The sequence below is a fragment of the Carex rostrata genome, chromosome 7, assembly GCF_964058835.1.
Source record: "Carex rostrata chromosome 7, lpCarRost1.2, whole genome shotgun sequence".
Classification (NCBI taxonomy): Eukaryota; Viridiplantae; Streptophyta; class Magnoliopsida; order Poales; family Cyperaceae; genus Carex; species Carex rostrata.
The window spans coordinates 6,286,498-6,306,953 of NC_135924.1; the positions used below are offsets into that span (position 1 = coordinate 6,286,498).

The 20,456-nt window shown below is 36.5% G+C and overlaps 2 protein-coding genes across 2 annotated transcripts; both read left to right on the plus strand.

Moving 5' to 3' along the window:
- Positions 1–6,213: 6,213 nt before the first annotated feature.
- Positions 6,214–10,861, plus strand: LOC144557459 (uncharacterized). The gene is made up of 9 exons (XM_078306031.1): positions 6,214–6,436; positions 7,754–8,092; positions 8,179–8,322; positions 8,412–8,527; positions 8,618–8,709; positions 9,181–9,202; positions 9,282–9,350; positions 10,158–10,226; positions 10,611–10,861. Exons 2-9 carry the CDS (start codon positions 7,885–7,887, stop codon positions 10,689–10,691), a joined length of 801 nt encoding a protein of 266 aa, XP_078162157.1. The 5' UTR covers positions 6,214–6,436; positions 7,754–7,884; the 3' UTR covers positions 10,692–10,861.
- A 1,636-nt stretch (positions 10,862–12,497) lies between these two features.
- Positions 12,498–13,285, plus strand: LOC144557591 (16.9 kDa class I heat shock protein 2-like). The gene has a single exon (XM_078306187.1). It carries the CDS (start codon positions 12,612–12,614, stop codon positions 13,065–13,067), a length of 456 nt encoding a protein of 151 aa, XP_078162313.1. The 5' UTR covers positions 12,498–12,611; the 3' UTR covers positions 13,068–13,285.
- The last annotated feature ends 7,171 nt before the right edge of the window (positions 13,286–20,456 follow it).

Below are 20,456 nucleotides of genomic sequence, written 5' to 3' on the forward strand. Positions count from 1 at the left end.
TCTCTTCTGTCATCTTATTTATCTATTGTACTTTAATTTTAAGATTAGTAAAATATAAGTTCTATAAAGTTTAAAAAGGTAAAAAAAAAGTAGTAATTTCTATTAACCTCACCTTTCTATTGAATATCCAACCAAATAAAAAATTATAATGAGAATTTTCTCCCTTCCTCTGCTCTTCATAAAATAAAATAAAAATAATGTCGTTTGAGTTAATGTATGCAAATTGTGAAAAGAATACTAATAGGAGTAATATAAAAGAGTGTTAATCTTGTATTATTCAGAATAATAATTTGCTAATTAAGATTTATATTTTTATCAGAAGGGAGCAATTTTTCTTTTTTTGGTTGGAAACCCGTAGGCAAATGTTGCAATAATAACAGAAAACGTTGTCGACGTGTACATTCTTCCAAACCTTGCTTCTTACCATTCAAGGGAATCCATATATATTTATCAATGGTTTAAATAGCGTTTATCGCGAAATAGCGTACGGGTTAAAAAAATCGCGCTATGCTCAAATAGCGGCGCTATAGCGCGCTATAGCGGCGCTATTTGGGCATAGCGCCATAGCTTTTTTGGTCAGAAAACGCTATAGCGGCGCTATAGCGCGCTATTTAAAACACTGATATTTATATATATTGATTTGGGAATATATATATATATATATCCAAAATTAATGTAGTTCTCTCCATTATTTTTAGTCCATAATTTAATTGTTACAAAAATAAGTTATTACCAATATTGAAGGCTTTATTGTATAATCAATTTCTCGATTTAATTGTTAAAAATGGAGGAAGTAAAACCAATTTTATCTGCAAATTTTAATTTTGTAGTGTAATGAATCTTGCACTCAATTACTCAACCAATGCATCTGTAATTGCAAAAATGAAGTGCATATGGCAAAAACTCATGATAGATTTGTTAGTGTAATAATATAGAAGTCAATAATACGATAGTTTATCATAAAACTTTGTTCATGAATTGGATGATTAATATCATTTTGTTGCCTTGAGTATTATTGTATTTATGAATCATTTTGAGTTCATGACTGGAATTGTGAAACTTCATAATATAGATGATATATACTCTAAAAAGTCACTGACTAAGGTAATTAGCAGGAACACTAATTACCACGATAAGGTTAGTATGTGGATTAAATGATGGTCAAGTTTTACAGACCATAGACAAGGAGTTGTCATTTTAATCACATAGATATATGTTCCAGGAACATGATATCTGACAGACCCCGAATGAAACATTATACGGAATTGTGTTCGTGTCATTAATGCTTTCATTCAGTGTTAAGTTCTAAAATATGAGGTATTCATTTTTCCTACATAAGAGATGTATCTGTGACTGTTACCTAACGCTATCTGTAAAAAGTAGCTATAACGGTAGCTCTTCGGCATACATAACTTATGCTGAGGAAGTGATGGTTTACCAAAAGTACTATTGTCCCTCGTATTTTGTACGAGCTATAGCATCACTAGGCCCCTTGGTAGAGTTAGATTATCTGCATGCGGTATAATTACAAGAGTAATTATATTTGATAATCTGCTCAAGATCAAGAAAATATTAAGTTAGCAAGGATGACACACATCTACCTTGAAACTGATCTGATAGCTATGTGACAAAAGAACTGACACAAGTAAATTGTTTACTGGATCGTGATATTGTACTGTACATTATCATATGTGTAATTGGATGGTCATGATGCGTTTTGCCAGATGCCTCTCATGATTATAGAAGTTAAAACAGTTTTAATTCTATTTACCAACATAACACAGATCCTATTGGGTCACACCATATAGGAGTTAATCGGAGAATCTTATTGTGATTGATTATAAATTGGTTATGATCAATAGTAAGATGGTTATAATTAATTATACGTGTTATAATTAAATTATAAATGTCATATAAGATGACAAGCAAAAACAACGGTTAATTTATAAACGTACACAATACGTTGTATAAAAGTTACTGAAACAACAACCGCAAGAAATATAATTGTTCAGAATAATTATATGGATATTGATTTTGACCAAGGGCATTTTGGTCTTTTCACATGTCATCCTTATCCCCATGACACGTCATCAGTCTTATCCAGATGACACGTCATCATCCTTATCCACCCGAGGGTATTTCGGTCTTTTAGCAACCGACCCTTAACCCTATAAATAGGGGTGGAGGGGTAGAGAGAAAAACCACTAATTCACTCGTATCGTTTCGTGTTGAAATGAATCGGTATTTTCTCTCTTTCTCGATTTCTCTCCCAAATAGTATTTCGGTTGAGAAAAGAAAGTTATACGTAGTTGACGTATAATCTTGCGGGTTGTTGTGAAGTATATTTACGAGATCGATGAATAGTGTTTTCCTGAATTTCGCGGTATTTTAGTTTTGCTTATTGATGAAACTGAGTAACCAAAAATTCGTGTTTACAGGTTTTCATCTTTTCCCCATGAATAGTGTTTTTACAGAATTCTGCAGTTTACGGTATTTCTGGTAAAAAAAATAAACCGCTCTCTGGTTAGTCCTGGTGGATAACCTATAGAGGCACCATACGTTTGGTGCTCCGAGGAGAATCATTCCCATGATGTAGCTCTACTCGCCCGGTCTGCATTCCAACTGTGATTTGGAAACAAGGTATAAATATGTTATATTAATCTATTTAATTGGTAAGTAGATTAAAGTTTTAGAAATCAATCATGGAGTAGATCTGTAAAAGGATTAAATTGGATTTTGATGCCAAAGGAATACTAAAGGTGGACCGCCTTGGAAAGTTTCCTGACATACCCCGTTTAATCCTTGGTTTAAGTTAGAAGTAAAACTTTTGTTTTACGTTCTTTCCACAGCTTAAGCCTAAACGGGTTTTGGTTACCCCGAAACCCAACAAGATTCTCTCCTCAATTTTCTAGATATGATTAATTTCGACGATAATTAACACATCAATTGTGGGTCAAACTGTTGTCTAGATCCAGATGCTGGCGCTAGGAGTCTAGGACTGTCTTTTTGTGACATGGGGGCATCAATGGTACGACATGGATAAAATAGAAGCATTTTCGAACTCATATTCACTAAGAATGATCTTACATATATTATATTTTTATCCATTAAGAATTGATCTTATCCTATCCTATACTTACCCGTTAAAATTATCAGGTAACAAAACGGTAGTGGTTGAATAACGAATAATAGTAGTATAATAATTAATTTTATTATATTTTACAAAAAAAAAACATCAAAACTCATTTATTTTGCACATATACAATGACATTACTAATTAAAAAAAAAGTGCAATCAATTTCAACTAAATTGTTTTATTTTTATAAAACAAGAGAATTCAAAAATAAAAATATATCTTCCAACAAATTTAATTATTTAATTAAGAAACGAGATATGCAAATAAAAGTAATATGTTTGATATATTTTTTTATAACAAAGATACTACACTTAATAACAAAAATACTCACTAATTATTGCTCAAAATATTATTATATTATTAAATTTTATATAATTACCTATAACAATAAGATCGGCTTTAGCTAGATCGCTAGCCTAGAGAGACGAGCATGAAGAGCATTATCTAACATTAAGGACTTGAGAGGCTCGTTAAGAAAGCTAAATTTGCACTTTCTTAACTTTTTGTTGCTGAACACCTCTTCCTTAGAAAACGTATCCTCTCAGGTACTGTAAAAGATTCTCCTCACTTTACGATTTGAGATTAACTTCCATCTGCTTTGAGATTTGGACTAGCATAGGGGGCAATATTATTAGGCTTTGAGATTTGTGCCAAGTTAAAAAGAAAGGTCCAAATCCACTAATTCTAAAAAATTCTCTATTACAGTACCGAGGAGGATTCCTTAGCGGAGCTCAAATTTAATCCTATCCAACTTACCAAGCACTCATTCATTATTTTAATAACTTTTATTAAAAAAAAAAAGCTAATAAACACAAATTCTATGATAGTTAAATATATAAAGGAGTTTGGGCCTTTTGGCTAATTGTTTGCTTACAAAGGTATGCTACAAAGTCTCAGGTACAGCTAGCTGTACCAGTTTAAACCTTGAATCTACTCTCGTCTAAGGTTGCAAGTGCACAACCCTATCCGTATAGTATAATAAGGTATCGATCCTCAAGGACGGTTTAATTCGATTCTAAATTCCTACAAATCCGAGTTAGGTACTAGAAGTGAAAAGTTTGGTTTGAATTCGTTTCAATTTCTCAATTCAATAACAAAAGATTGCAAAAGAAAATAAATGTTTGTTTCAGTCAAGTTTAAAAGGATGTTTCCAGGGTTTCAGATTTCATCCTCAGCTTTGCCTCTCTGGACCCTCACTCGACTCGCATCATCTCTGATGCGACCCGCATGGTCTCCCATGCGACTCGCATGGCCCTCGAGTGAATGCAGCATTGCATCTGTTTCTGAGTTATTCGATTGTGCAAAGATCTACTGACCCTACGTACGATTCCTGAGCCTCAACTCTCGTTTATTAGCACCAGAAACCTAGTAAGGAATTGCAATTTCACCTTCTTAGATCTACAACTTTCAACTCTCGTTTATTCATGTTCAATCTAAGTCAATTGATCGGTTTGCTAAAGGTATCCACTATCTCTCAATAAATGAAAATCTCACCTTTCGGTTCAATTGATCTATCTTTTCAGATTTCTAACCTACCTTATGTGCTTGATTCAATTGCAAGAAGGATCAAGTCAAGAAATTAGAAGAGATGCAAGAAACATTCAACAATAGACAATCAAGATTCAAACAATCAAAATCAAGCAATGAAAGAATAATACTCAATCAATTGATCACAAGAACAACTCAAATTCAAATGCAATTCATACAATCAAAGCTTTAGACTACATCAACCCTAGAAACAAGAAAGATCTACTCAAGCAACATCATAAAAGAAGAGAGAAGAGAAGAGATCATGATAGAACCCAATGTAGCAATCTAGCAAGGATCTTCCCTTCTTTCTTGATCAACACTCCAATTCTTGAGGATTTGAATCTTCAAATTCGGAACTCCCTCTCTGGTGACAGAGGTGGTCTATTTATAGACCTTTCAAAACGGTTGCTTCAATTCTGGGCCCTTATTTGGCCTTTGCTGTCTGCTCTGGAAGCTCGCGATGCGACCCGCATCACCACTGTTGCGACCCGCATCGGAGTGTGATGGATGCGCCTCGCATGCAGTGGTGCTGCGACCTGCTGGTGCGGCTCTGAGTGGTTGATGCGCCTCGCGTCAAGTCTGATGAGGGTCGCATCAAGGTCTCTTAACTTCAGCAATTCGCTTGATTTCACCAATTTTCCTGCAAGATAAGAATGAAAGCACAGCAGTACCAATTCTACGCATAATCATTATAATAGATGTTATTTAATGGCTCAAAGTTCGTGTTGTGGTACTGAAATTGGTCAAAACAATAGGTCGGATATAGCAATATCACTAATATAATATCAGTGTCATTTCAGTCTATATAACATCAACTCTAAAATCTATTAAATCGACTTCGAACGACTAATCCAAACCGTTCAAACCAATTTACATTATGAGTGATGCGTTTACATACAAATTTTTTATATTTTCGAGTTATTTTAGTATCAAATCAAGCGGCAAAAATATTAAAAAATTAATGTATTAAAATTAATTTAAAAACTCACACATTTGACCGCTTGACTTAATACTAAATAAATTCGAAAAGTTATAAATTTTGCATGTAAACGCACAACTAATGAAGTAGATCGGTTTGAACGGTTTGAATTCACCGTTTGAAGTCGATTTGATAGATTTTAGAGTTAGTGTTATATAGGTTGAAATAACACTAAAATTATTCTATATTGAAAAATTAATGTATTAAAATTAATTTAAAAACTCACACATTTGACCGCTTGACTTAATACTAAATAAATTCGAAAAATTATAAATTTTGCATGTAAACGCACAACTAATAAAGTAGATCGGTTTGAACGGTTTGAATTCATCGTTTGAAGTCGATTTGATATATTTTAGAGTTAGTGTTATATAGATTGAAATAACACTAAAATTATTCTAGCCAAACTCTATATAGAGAGAGAGGCTGACTTATGGAACAATCAAGTTTTAAGCCATTGGATTTTCTTTGGAAACCGCACAGATCAGAAGATCAGATCCGAAAATTTTCGTCCAAATTGGGCCCCTCCAGTTGCGTACTTGCGTAAACCCTCCCAAACCCCTGAGCGCTCTCTCTATTCTCTCACGATCGCATCTTCTCTCTCGACGCGCACCACTGCACCACCAGTGAAACCCTAACCCCGCCTCCTCCCGCTCCTATTCTCTGTCTGTCTCACGCGTTTTCTTGCCAAACGCCAGGCCTTACTCCGCTCGCTCCTAACCCTAAATCGTGACTCCAACCACCTCGCGTCCTATCTCCACTTCTCCAGCTCTCCGAAATAATTAGTAAAGGTGCTCTTTTTTTTGTAAGAACTTGTTTTTTTTTTTTTTTAAGTTTTAATTCTTTTGATACGATAGACTTTCTTATTCAGTATCTTGGTTGAATTGCATAAAAGGGTAAACAAAAGATGACTCCTGATTCCTATGTCTCCGAAAATTGATGGATTTTGATGTCTCCTGATTCATACTGTTTAAAATCGTACATTAATTATGTGTCCTGATTCCTATCATGCAACTCGAAAACTGGTAACAATTGATGAATTTTGAAGCTGAAAAAACAAGAGACAGGAGACATGATGCAGGTTAATTAATATGTTAATTAATTGACATGAGACAGGAAATTGATGCAATCTGTATTTTTAGAAAGGGACAATTGGTACAATGCTTGTGCAGGAGACATGATTCAATTAATTCAATTGGTCATTGTCTCATTCCTTAGCTTGATCCAATTCTCCAAACTGCACCCAAAAAAGCCACGGAATCTAAGAAGCTCCTCTGTAGGGGGTAAACCCATAATCATTAAGTAATAAGTACTCCCATTCTGGGAACCGAATCCTGTACACCGGGAATCCGTATCCCATCATGTAACTGTACTATTGCACGGAAAAGAATGGTCTGGATTTAGTTCCAGCCGGGCTATAAAATCCGGTGCTTTTTGTAACTATAGGAATCCGTTTTGATATTCGTGTCAGAGTTTAAAGAACGGTATGGATTTAGTCATTTTACCTGAGATGATGCAGATTCACCCACATGTGGGCAGGAAAACACGATTCATTTGTCCATCCGTCCATGATCTGGACACAATTGAAATATGAAGAGTACTTGATTTTTAGAAGACACAATCCATAGTTTAATTTTGACTGCTCAAATTATGAATTGATGGACATATGAACCATGTTGGTAGTAAGATTAAAATGTCTTATTGTATTCTGTCCCAGTGACGCCTCACATCATTATTTTATTTTTAAAGTTTAAATGACTAATTTGAACATCTCAACATAAATTTTATATTAAAATGTGTTTAGAGACAAAATTATATATATTTTTTAAGTTATTTAGTATTTTTTAGATTGATAAAAAAATATTATTTTTGGATTATTTAGAACTTTTTGAAAAGCAGTGATTTTGTACCTATCTAAAACAGATAGTAAAATATTTTCTAAAAAATATAAAATTTTATTTTTCAAAATATATTTTGATATGAAGTTCATATTGAACCGTTTAGATTAATTGTTTGAACTTTAAACATATAACAATGTGAAACATAATCTGAGAAGAAAAATTGGAACATTTTGATGTTTTTCAATTTCTCACCTGTATCTCTGCCAGGTGCCAACGCTCTCTCGTTTTTGGGCTGTTAATATTCAGGGCCGAAATCCAACCGTGCAAAAAGTCTTCCATGTGTCTGGCTCTGTTACACCAGTAAGCAGCCAACCTCAGCAAAACCTTAAACCCTGGCAATGGCAATCTGTCTCAGGCGAGCGCTTGCGTCGAGAGGCCTGCTCTCCCTCTACGGTGCTCGTCACTTTAGCGGACTCTCTTCTCAAACCAGCCTCATTTCCAATTCATTCTCAGACGAAACATCACACCCCAATCCAGGGTTCAATGGCGGCCTGGGTGGTTTCAACTTCTCGGATCGTAGAGGTTTTGCCAAAGGAAGGAAGCAAAGCAAGTGGCCGTTATTTATTTTCCATGTTCTTTATTGTTTCATTAGTTTGAGTATTGATAATATATATTTTTAAATGTTTTTACAGAAGAACAAGATGAAGGGGATACAGTTCAAGCTCTTGCTACCATTGGGCCAGCTGTCAAGTCGGCTGCCACGTCACAAATGGAGGCAGCAGTTGTTGCTTTAGCTCGGGAGCTTAGCAAGCTTCGAACTGGACGAGCCCAAGCAGGTAATTCTCACCATAATATATCTATAATTTCTATCTGTGGGTTTTCTCTTGGCTGAGTTGGTTTGTTCAATAACTTTTCTACTACATAGGTATGCTCGATCATATAATTGTAGATAGTGGAGGTGTGAAGATGACATTAAACAGAGTTGCTGTTGTTTCTGTCATTGATCCCCAGACTTTATCTGTTACACCATATGATCCTAGTGTAAGCACCTAATTATAAAATTTTGAAGAAAGAGATCATAACTTCGTGAGAAAAATATTTGGTTTAATTATTTCCATTTATTATGCTCAGTCAGTGAAGTCAGTGGAGCATGCAATTATATCATCTCCATTGGGTATTAATCCTAGAGTTGATGGGCAACGGGTTATTGTTCCTATTCCCCGGTGAGTATATTCTTAAGTTCAGGAATTATTTTATTTGTACCCGTCAAAATGTTTAATATCATAAGTACCCATGCAAAACAAGAAATATATCATGTATACCCCTAAAGCACAGAAATTATTGCCCATACCCTTTGTCTTTGAGTTTCGATGGAAGTTTAGGCCTACTTTGTTCTAGCTTAGTTTAGATAAATTGTTTTTTTTTTTTTTGAGGGGTGAAGGAATCTGTACGTTCTTTTAAGTGTTTACTTGATATGTACTCTATTTAGTATGCATATGCATGTTTTTCTTGTTTTGTAGGGTATATGAAATTGAACCTTGATTTTCAATTTTAGATTTTCATCTGCTACTGGTGTATAGTACCACATAAATTAATGTTTTCCTGAGCCCCAATTCAATAATAGTTTTTAACAAATAAATGCTATTAAACTACTCTGACATGTCTACCTCACTTTGTTCTTTATTGATTTTCAGACTGACAAAGGAGAGTGTACAGGTGTGGTTCTTTTTGAGAAATATTTCATCCTTTCGGCTTGATTTTTCATTAGTTATTTTAGTTTGAAACATTAATCTAGGCATTATGCAAGTTGGTTGCTAAATCGGCTGAAGATATGAAACAAAGTATCAGGAGAGCCCGCCAAAAGGTACTTACTACCTCTGCTAAGAATAGTGAATTACACAAGCAGCAGTCATAATAATTCTCAGTTATTCTCTTTGGTTAAGTAAAATTGTAGTAATACAACCCCTTAAGAGAGGTAGAAGTCTAAACACTTTTGTGGTTTTTTAATCAGGGGTGGAACTAGAATAGTTTGATTGGTGGTTGGGGAGAGGGGGGGGATGAAACGTAAGCATGATGCAAAATGTGTGGCAGTGGGATTTGAACTCAGTTTCCACTCCACAACCACAATGAGGAATTCTAACCACTAGGCTACAAACACACATTTAGCATTTTATGAAGGGGGGCTGAAGCATATAAAAACTTTTAAAAAAAATTCAATTTATTTATTATATAATTAATAAAAATTAAAATCACAGGGATAGCTAAGCACCCCTTTCCAATGCAGTAGATTCGCACCGTTTTTTAATTTTTATTCTGTTGGAAACAATGGGGAAAGCTCTTCCTGATTTTTATTTTAGTGAGTGCAGCAAATTTAGGAAGTGGTCTTGATGTTAATTTTTTGCCAAAATTGCTACTCCAAAATGTGCTGTCACTTTTGTGTATAGCATCAGCGCTCATGGCCCTCAAGTTGTAGTAATAGGACTGATTCCGATTCCGGTTATTTTTTCAATTACTGGAATGAAATTCCTGTTATTCCTCGCTCATATTATGACAGCAGACCAGGGAGATAAATTTTGGCACAATATTCTAGCTATTATTTTTGGAAATTATGACAGACTGACGGTACATCTAAAGATAGCCTCTTTATTTAATTAATATTCTCCTTCTTCAGGCGTTGGATACAATCAAGAAGTCTGCCTCAAGCATGTCAAAGGATGATGTGAAGAGGCTAGAAAAGGAAGTGTGTACCTCACTATTCCTTTTCAATAATACCATGTTAAGAATTAATGTACCAGGTAGTTATTGGGGTACAAGATTACCATATTGGCCTTCTCTCACAGTGCCTGTCAGATAGTATCAGAATTGGTACAGACTGGTACAGCTTGGTTTGTACCTACTACATGGATGCCTTATTGGTAGAATTCCAAGTTATATATCAAAAAAAAAAAAAAAGAATTCCAAGTTACATTGTGCCTGTTAAACTGCCCAGCACCACAATTGAGAAGATTTAGATTCTTTTAGGCATATTGCACTAAAATTGCCATTGAGAAGGTTTAGGTTCTCCTGGCTACCTTTAATTGGTTTTAGAAAATTGGAAGCATTAAATGATGGTGCCATTCACCAGGTTGATGAGATAACAAAGAAATTTACGAAGTCGGCCGATGACATGTGCAAGGCCAAGGAAAAGGAGATTTCCATCTGTTAATTTTGGGTTATGATTGAATTGTAAAATTTTCTTCCTGCTGCCTCCTTTTATTTGGGGTGGCTCCATAAATTTTCTTTAGTTCAGTAAAAGAAAGAGTAAACGACAATGGACTTAAAAAAATTGTTATCCTTCAGTTCAACAAAAATAAGGACTTAAAGCTTGACATCTTGCTGTAGCACTGCAAATTACTTTGTTTTATATATTGGTTTAGAGGTTGAACTGATAAACAAGTTTTAATTTTCTCAACTGCTTTAGCTAAAAATGACATCTTTTGTTATTACTTGCTACTGCAAGCCCTGTATTCGTTGTGAAATTTTTGTAATGGAGCAAGTTGTTTCTTGCAGTTGTGTTTTATCTTTATTGTATTTCCTATTTATTCTTTTTCGAGCAATGGTTTTGTTAGAAAGGGAAGGTGATTTTATTACTCTTAACAGTTGATGCTTTCACAATGTTTCCTTTTGTAAAAAAAGGGATCGGAATGTAACCGGCATTGTTACTGACCTGCTCTGTACTGTTATCTAATATTAATCAGGTCGGCCTGGTACAAACTATGTCCACGAGGAGTTACAGACTAACAGGTAGATGAAACTTATGGTATACAGCTTGGATGGTAGAAATGACCTGCTCAGCGGGCCGCTAAACAATTTGTTCGACTCAGCCTGTTTATGAAGTCTAATTTGAAAACGAGCCGAATTTTAGGTCTTGTCCATACATCAACTCGTTCTTTCCTTCATTTAGTAGCTACTCGACATGTTTGCTTACGGGGCCGCCTTGTCCGATTACCAGTGGTGGCTAAAATTCGTTCATTCCTTCATTTAGTAGCTACTTGACATGTTTGCTTTTTAGGAACAAACCCCAGCACAGATAAATCCATCACAAGTTACAAGCCACAAAGTGCACCAAAAGCTGCATTTTTCTTTACCAGTATGCAAGCTTTTATGTTTATGTTTAAGAGACTGGTCTATAGAGGCCACTGCAATGGAGAGGGATGAACTTCTTAGGTGCCCTCGATCACTCCAAGACCTATTTGTATCGTCTCTACTGCAATCTCTTCACTGCAGCAGCATACAAGCGTCGGGTTCACAAATCGGGACATGTCGAAGGATGGGGACCACTGATAGCAGTGCCTTTGGCCTGGCTGCATAATCGGTTTCAGTTTGGTAATCTCAGGCCTGTTTGCTGAGGCGGCCTTGGCAGCCAGCGCTCGGTGCCATTTGGAGTAATATAATTTACATTGTTTTTGAAAGCAGCTTTTTTTTCTGTTAGATTTTTCAAAATTGGTATGTGATGGCTAGATGGTTAAAATTATCTTCATTCTTGTGAATCCCAATTCTCAAAATTGTTATCTTTAATAAACATGTGTTCAAGTACTAATTAATGTGGCTTCAGCATCTGAACGACAGAGGGAAATTGGAATTTTGTTTTGAGGTCCTAATAGAGCTACCCATTTTTATTGAATTATTTTTTCGGTTCTTACATGGCCCGTAGCCCGTAGGCCTATTTTTTTATTGAATTAGAGGGCTATTGGGCTCATATTAAAACATGGAGAGTGCACACCGCTTAAAATCAATCAACAAATTCCCACTTCGAAAAATCCAGAAGGATAACAAAATGAAATAAAAAAAATGAAATAGAAAACAAGGAGACCCTTTGAGCAGCTTCCAGAGTAATTAGTTAGGGGAGACAGGCAGACAGCACCTAGAGTTTTCTAGCAATTCCCACACTATTCTATCAATAATAATTTCTTTTCTGGAGCATTCCAGACAAGTGATTAAAGCAATCTATTCGTTTCCTATAAATATGCAACAAATCAAAAGGCACCACCATCTGTTCATAACAAGGCAAAGTAAAAAAAGCGAAGCAAAAACAACTTTTAATTCAAATCCAAGCCTACTTGATAATCTCTTCTTATACTAAATAATGTCAATCATCAGGAGCAACATTTTCGATCCCTTCTCTCTCAACGTTTGGGATCCATTCCAGGGCTTCCCTTTCAACAACAATCGCTCTCTCGCCACTTTCGACAATGAAACCTCTGCCTTCGCCAATGCTCGCATTGACTGGAAGGAGACACCGGAAGCGCATATTATCAAGGCCGACATTCCGGGGGTCAAGAAAGAGGAGGTGAAGGTGGAAGTGGAAGAAGGTAATGTGCTCAAAATAAGCGGAGAGCGTAATAAGGAGAAGGAAGAAAAGAATGACACGTGGCACCGTGTGGAGCGCAGCAGTGGTAAGTTCATGAGAACGTTCAGGTTGCCAGAGAATGCGAAGGTTGACCAAGTCAAGGCGGCCATGGAGAATGGTGTGCTCACTGTGACTGTGCCAAAGGTGGAGGTGAAGAAGCCTGACGCGAAAGCAATCGAAATCTCTGGTTAATTTGCTCGATCAATCAATGATCTCATGAGAATATGAAATGCGATCTGTGGTTCGTCCGGTTGTGCACTTTAGGTTGTTGATTGTTCATGCTTTACTTGGCCAATTTGTTTTGTGTGTCGATATTCGTAAAGTTTGTTGTTTACATGTTGAAGTGTACTGATTATGAATATTATGTGATCTCATTTTAGAAAAGTAATTAAAAACTTGTTTCTCTCTAATTTTCATAATATGTTTTTCAGATATGTTTTTCTGTTTGGAATTTGGATTCACAAATTAGTCACTATGTCTATTATTTCTGTAACAAAAAAAGTAACAGACATAAAGCAATATGAAATATTAAGTAAAGGAAGCTGATATGAGTCCCCGCGCTACAGTACCCGCACCTAAACTGTTATAACTGTTTGTGGGGACCAAACTACCATAACTACACTTCAGATCTGTAATTTTTTTTTAATATTAATAGTCAAATCTTGAAGTATATAGTTCAAAGAACACAAGTATTTTATATCTATATAGTAAACAATGTAAATGATAAATTAATTATTTTTAAATAATCGTACTCGCACTTTATTTTTGAAATTTCTGATGTCGTACCCGCACCTAAACTGCCATAATTGCTTGTGGGGACCGCAACTGTTCCAGATTTGTAATTTTATTTTAAAATATTAATAGTCAAATCTTGAAGTATATAGTTCAAATAACACAAGTATTTACATCTATATAGTAAACAATGTAAATGATAAATTAATTATTTTTAAATAATCGTACCCGCACTCTTTTTTGAAATTTCTGACGTCGTACCCGCACCTAAACTGCCGTAATTGTTTGTGGGGATCGCAACCGTTCCATATCTATAACTTTTTTTTAATATTAATAGTCAAATCTTGAAGTATATAGTTCAAAGAACACAAGTATTTATATCTATATATAGTAAATAGTGTTGTAATTTTTACATAACTGCTTGTGGGAACCTAAACTACCATAATGTTGTAATTGAATTCCTCCTCTTTTTACATATGACACTGAAAGTATTAATATCTAAATATTAAAAGTATTTATATCTATACACTCAAGTATTTATTTTTACGATGTTAACTATTTTTGTTAGAGAAATGTTGACGCGAAATTAGTACCGAGGCTTTGAAAGGGTGCTGCTGGGATTTTAGAATAATAATTAGTTGAGACTATATAATATCTTTTTATAATAATAATTAGTGGGGACCATAATACATTATTCCTCTAAATAGAGTTACTGTAGCGCGGGTACTGTGCGGGTACTGTAGCGCGGGTACAGAAATAATTATTCTAAAGTAAATGGAGCACGGCATAAGTTCATAGTTTTAAGTGAAAAATTAAAAATAAAAATTCGAAGATTCGAGTTGTGACGTATATGTCAAAGATTTTTCTATTGAAAAAAAAATGTGAAAATACACTGAACTAAAATCATTCTAGAACAGAAAAAAAAAAAAAAAAGGTTGCACTTTAAATAATAAATGTCCAAATTCATAGCATAAATTATACTAAAGTATTTTTATTTTATATGATATCGATTGACAAATTGAAGTTTCAATTTCGAAATTCCTAATGAATATATTTATGGATGTCTTTTCACCTCATTTGATTCCATTTGCAATGGAAACGAAGGTACGAGATGCTTAGGTGTCCGTTTCCAAGAAGACCTATTTGTCTTGTCTAATACTGATATGTATCAGATACGTCAGCTTAGAACGAATACACATCCCACTTTCTAAATGCATGCCATGGAATAAAGTGCCGATGCATATCAGATACGTCAGTTTCTGAATGCCATGGAATAAAGTGCCGATACATATTCTAAATGCCATGGAATAAAGTGCCGATACATATCAGATACGTCAGTTTCTAAATGCCATGCAATAAAGCGCCGATACATATCAGATACGTCAGCAAATGAGGTGGCATATTTTTAATTTCTGATACAGTCATCGATACGGGTAGAAACGGTAGGATACAGTTGTCTGAACCGGGTACGCACCTGATACGTCTGACGCGTCCGTGCACCGCGCATGCACTGCAGTTGTCTGAACCGGGTATGCACCGCATGTGAACCAAAGAGTAAGATTCAATTTTTTGGCACCTAGCGTGAATCTAACTGGGGAACATAGTTGAAACAAACTATCCCTTTACCACTACAACTCACAAATGATATAAATGAGTAACAATGATATTAAATATATAATTTTGTTATTTAATGTATAAATAATCACATTTATTGTTATAACAATATAATTTTTTATATTTAATTGATATAATACAAGTATTGAATTAATAATATATATTTAATAGACGTATCGTATTCATAATTTTTAAAAATTACTATATTACCGTATTCATATGATATTCAATACGATACCCGTACTCGTATCCGTACAACATAGATATTTGCAAATCATTTAAATGCGGCAGCAAAGCAGAGAAGCGTTGTGTTCACAAATCGGAACATCTCGAAAGATGGAGAATGCTGATCAGATCAGTGGCTCTGGGCTGTTTGCAGAGGCGAAGCTAGAATTTCTCCATATGATACAACTAAAAAAGAGAACATGTATAATTGTAATTTTTTTGGGTACATATTATTGTTTAGAAGTTTTCATATAGATGGATCAATTTCAAAATTTAATTGACAAATCTGTATATATACAAATTCACGCCAATTTCTAACCTGCCTACTTCCTTATTTTTAGATTTTCCTTTTAAATTGCAATTTTAAAAAAAAAATTATACATTAACTAAGTAACAGAGAGCAGATAAAAAATTTAATACAAGCATCAATTTAGAAAAAATAAAAATCTTGTACCAATTCTAGTTGACAAATTGGTACATCAACTAAGTAACATTTTAGAAAAATTGTTACAGTTTTAAAATTATAAATCACATTAAAAAATTAGGATTAAGTTTGAAGGCGGTACTAATGAGCAGAGATGGCTAGAGAAAAAAAAATAGTCACACCATTATAAGTCACGTCACGTGTATTGATCATGTGACATGACTGTCCTTCATCATTTTAGTTGTGTCATGTGACACGTTACGCAACCAATTTTTTTGAAAATTACATATTAATTATAATTTATTTTGTAACTCTCTTATTTTATTTTTTTGTACATTTTGTTATTATTTTCTTTGAACTAACTTAAACTTGAAAATGATAATCAAACACAATTAGTCACGGCATGTGTTGTCACGGTGTGACCACATGTAATGTGATTGTGCTTCATCATTTTAGTCACGTCACTTACATCATGTCATGAAAAAATAAATTTTTGACATGTGCCATGACTAAGTTACGATGTGTTAGTCACATCACGTCACGTTACGTCATGTTTTTCTTTCGCCAAGTACGACAGTCGACATCACAAAGTGAAACTATAACTGAGAAGATAGTGAATGCAAGAATCTTTATTATTTCTTGATTAATTGTTTACAATGGCTCTAATACTCCTTTTATAATGAGAGTAATACAACAACTACTGGCTAGATACAATGCATCTACATAGTTTGTTAGTCTAACTGTTTTTCTTAACAAACTAATCTAACTAATCTCCTTGCTAACTAATTCGGTTGACTGAGGCTCAACCTTTGACTTCTCTAGAGCTGTTGCTTGAGATAGTCTATTAGCCCCCCCCCCCCCGCAAGCGAAGCCGGGTGATGGAACGGTGAGCTTGGAGGAAAGAAGGAGAAAGCGAGGAGAAGCAAGAGGTTTAGTAAAGATATCGGCCAGCTGATCATGGGTGGATAGATACCAAATTTGGAGAGTCTTGGCAGCAACACGTTCTCTCACAAAATGGTAATCGATTTCGACATGCTTGGTCCGTGCATGGATAATCGGATTGGAGGCTAGAAAGGTGGCACCAATGTTGTCACACCACAATATAGGAGGAGAAGAAAGAGAGGCATGCAATTCGGTCAAGAGATATTGCAACCATATGAGTTCCGAACTAGTGACCGCAAGAGACTTGTATTCGGCCTCGGTACTAGATCGAGCCACCGTAGGCTGTTTCTTAGAGCTCCATGAAATGAGGTTGTCGCCAAGAAAAATGCAAAACCCGGTGGTAGACTTGCGATCGTCGATAGAGCCGGCCCAATCCGCATCACAATATGCATGGAGTGTAAGAGAAGAAGTCGGTCTAAGAAGAAGGCCATGAGACAATGTGCCATTGAGATAGCGAAGAATTCTCTTGACGGCTGCCCAATGAAGTGTAGTGGGAGATTGCATGAACTGAGACATGCGATTAACCGCAAAGGATATATCGGGTCGTGTGAGAGTAGCGTACTGGAGTGCCCCAACAATAGATCGGTATAGGCGAGGGTCATCAAATGGATCTCCTTCAAACCGAGAGAGAGAAGTTTTAGGAACCATAGGAGAAGGTAGAGAGTTAGCATGGTGCATATTGGCACGAGTAAGAACCTCACGGATGTACTTGGTTTGTGAAAGATGAAGCCCATTGGAAGTCGGTTTGACTTCAATGCCAAGAAAAAAGTGAAGGGAACCAAGATCCTTGATAGGAAACTTTTGTTGAAGGGTTCGGATGAGATCTTGAAGAAGAGAAGAGCTAGACCCAGTGAGGATAATGTCATCGACATAAACGAGCACAATAATCGAGGCTCCATGAGAAGAAAAAATAAAAAGAGAGGGATCATAGCGGGAAGCAATGAAACCGTGAGAGAGAAGAACCGAACTTAAGGCATTGAACCAAGCACGGGGACTTTGTTTGAGACCATATATGGCTTTGGAAAGGCGACAAACATGCGAAGGGTTGGTAGCATCCTCAAAATCGGGTGGTTGTTACATGTACACGGTTTCATGTAAGGTACCATGTAAAAATGCATTGTGGACGTCTAATTGGCAAATAGACCATCCATGTGTAAGAGCGAGTGTAAGGACAAGTCGAATGGAAGTAGGTCTAATGATGGGACTAAAGGTTTCGAAGTAATCGACACCTTCCTCTTGATGAAAACCCTTGGCCACAAGTCGTGCCTTGTACCGTTCCAATGAGCCATCGGCACGCTTTTTGATTTTGAAAACCCATTTACAACCAACGACATTTTGATCGGGCTCAGCCGGAACCAAATCCCATGTGTGATTAGCAAGAAGTGCCTTGTACTCGGTATTCATAGCATCAACCCAATGAGGATGAACTTTGGCTTGGTTGTAAGTTTTTGGTTCAACATGGTCAAGAGATTCGGTGACAAGTGCTACATGATCGGGAAAAAGTTTAGGTTTGCGCGTATGATCACGTGATCTGGTGACCATCTGATGGGTAGAAACTGAATGCTGGTCAGGCAGAGCAGGAACAGGGGTCTGAATGGAGGAAGGTAGCTCTCTGTCTGATAAAATAGTAGAATGGCGCGCAGCTCTAGTGTAAACTTTTGAAAATCTGGATGGATCCGCTACTGCTGAGGTTGGACCCGCAGGGAAGGAAGAAAAAGATGGAAAAGAGTTCGGTTGGGCTTGAGAAAAGCTGCTGGGATCGGCTACAGCCGTGGGTGGATCCGCAGGTAAGGAGGAAATAGGAGGAGAGGCGGCCGGATCGTCTCCAATCACAGAAGCACCCGAACCAGAGAGGGAAGCACCCGATGGTAATCCAGGAGGCTGAGAAGGGCCTGGGATAGGGATCGGGTCAGCAGAAAGGGATCCAGGAGGATTCGCTGTGGCAGAACTGACTGGATGTGCGTGAGACAGACTACCAAGTGGTAACAGGTGCAAGGCTGTGGAAGGCAGCTGAGAAGAAAGGGCAGAGTCCGAAGATGGAGTAGCTAAACCTTCTTTAAAAGGAAACTGTAATTCATCAAAAACCACATGTCTAGAGACAAAAATTCGGTTAGTTTCAATGTGTAAGCACTTGTAACCCTTTTGAAAGGTAGGATAGCCAAGAAATACACACGGTTTAGAACGTGGTTGAAGCTTGCGATCATTGTATGGGCGCGTGTATGGAAAACATAAACAGCCCAAGACACGTAGAGAGGTGTAATCGGGGTGTTTTTGAAAAAGAGTGAAGTAGGGAGAAGAAGAATTGTTCACGGACGGTTGCCGGTTTATTAAGTGCACCACACTTGAGAAGATATCATCCCAATAACAATCGGGAATGTGTGCATGGAGCATAGAGGCAAGAGCCAACTCAATAATATGACGATGTTTGCGCTCGGAGACACCATTTTGTTGTGGCGTATAGGGACAAGAAGTTTGGTGAATGATAGAAGGAAAGGCTCGTGTAATAGGTTTGAACTCCGTACCTTCATCCGTACGAAGAATTTTTATTTTGTGATTTAGTAAGTTCTCCACTTGAGATTTAAATAAGGTAAACACACGAGGGACTTCATCTTTAGAACGCAAGAAATAGACCCATGTAAAACGGGAAAAATCATCAACAAAAATCACATAAAAACGAAAATCGTTATGAGATAAAATCTTGTTAGGACCCCATACATCCGAATGAATTATTTCAAGGGGCAAAGAAGTACAAGAATCACTAGTGTGAAATGGCAAGCGATGCGCTTTGGCCATACAACAATCAAGACATAATGTCAAATTTTTATTAGAACAAGGTAAAGAATGTTCTTGTAAGATTTTGTGAGTGGTAACGGATGAGAGATGTCCAAGGCGAAGATGCCACAAATGAGCGGAGACTCTTGCACCATAGAAGGCTTGGGGAGATGTCTTTATTTGTGAAGGGAGAACATAAAGACCACTAATGAGCTTGACTTGAAGTAGCTCCTTCAAGGTGTCCCAATCCTTGATGACAAAATGAGAAGAGCAAAATTCAATTAAAATCGAATTATCAAAAGCAAGTTTAGACAAACTCAATAGATTCTTGGTAAAAGTAGGGACATGTAAGACATCTTTCAAAAGAAATTGAGAAGTAGAGAAAGGTAAGGTGCAAAAGCCGATATGATGAATTTTCATACCATGACCATCACCAATGTGTAGAGAATCGAAGCCTTCATACGGCAAGTAGGAAGAGAGGTTGTTGACATCATTCGTCACATGGTGAGTGGCACCCGAATCCAAATACCACTCGGGACCATTGGAGAAGGTCTCGGTTTGAGCATTGTTGGCTTGGAAGCTGGATTGAGTGAGATGGGCTTGAACGGTAGGCTGAACCTGATCAGAATAGGTGGCAAAATCAGTGTGATACCAGCAGATGCGGGCATTGTGGCCTCGTTTGGAACAGATTTGGCACACAATATCTTTGTCTGGGTTAAACCCCTGTGCAGCCCGATGCCCACTGGGCCTAGGATTGGCATTATAACTGGGCCTAGCAGAGAAACTCGGCCTGGGAGTATGATTTGGTAAAAGAGGGGGTCGAGTCTGAGACTGATAGGTGGCAGTGTGTCCTCCACGGGTCCGATTGCCTT

Excerpts from the sequence above, each read along its gene's own strand:
- LOC144557459 (XM_078306031.1), top strand. The coding sequence starts at position 7,885 with ATGGCAATCTGTCTCAGGCGAGCGCTTGCGTCGAGAGGCCTGCTCTCC. Across the intron at positions 9,203-9,281 it reads TGACAAAGGAGAGTGTACAG|GCATTATGCAAGTTGGTTGC; the intron begins GTGTGGTTCTTT and ends ACATTAATCTAG. Across the intron at positions 9,351-10,157 it reads TCAGGAGAGCCCGCCAAAAG|GCGTTGGATACAATCAAGAA; the intron begins GTACTTACTACC and ends CTCCTTCTTCAG.
- LOC144557591 (XM_078306187.1), top strand. The coding sequence starts at position 12,612 with ATGTCAATCATCAGGAGCAACATTTTCGATCCCTTCTCTCTCAACGTT.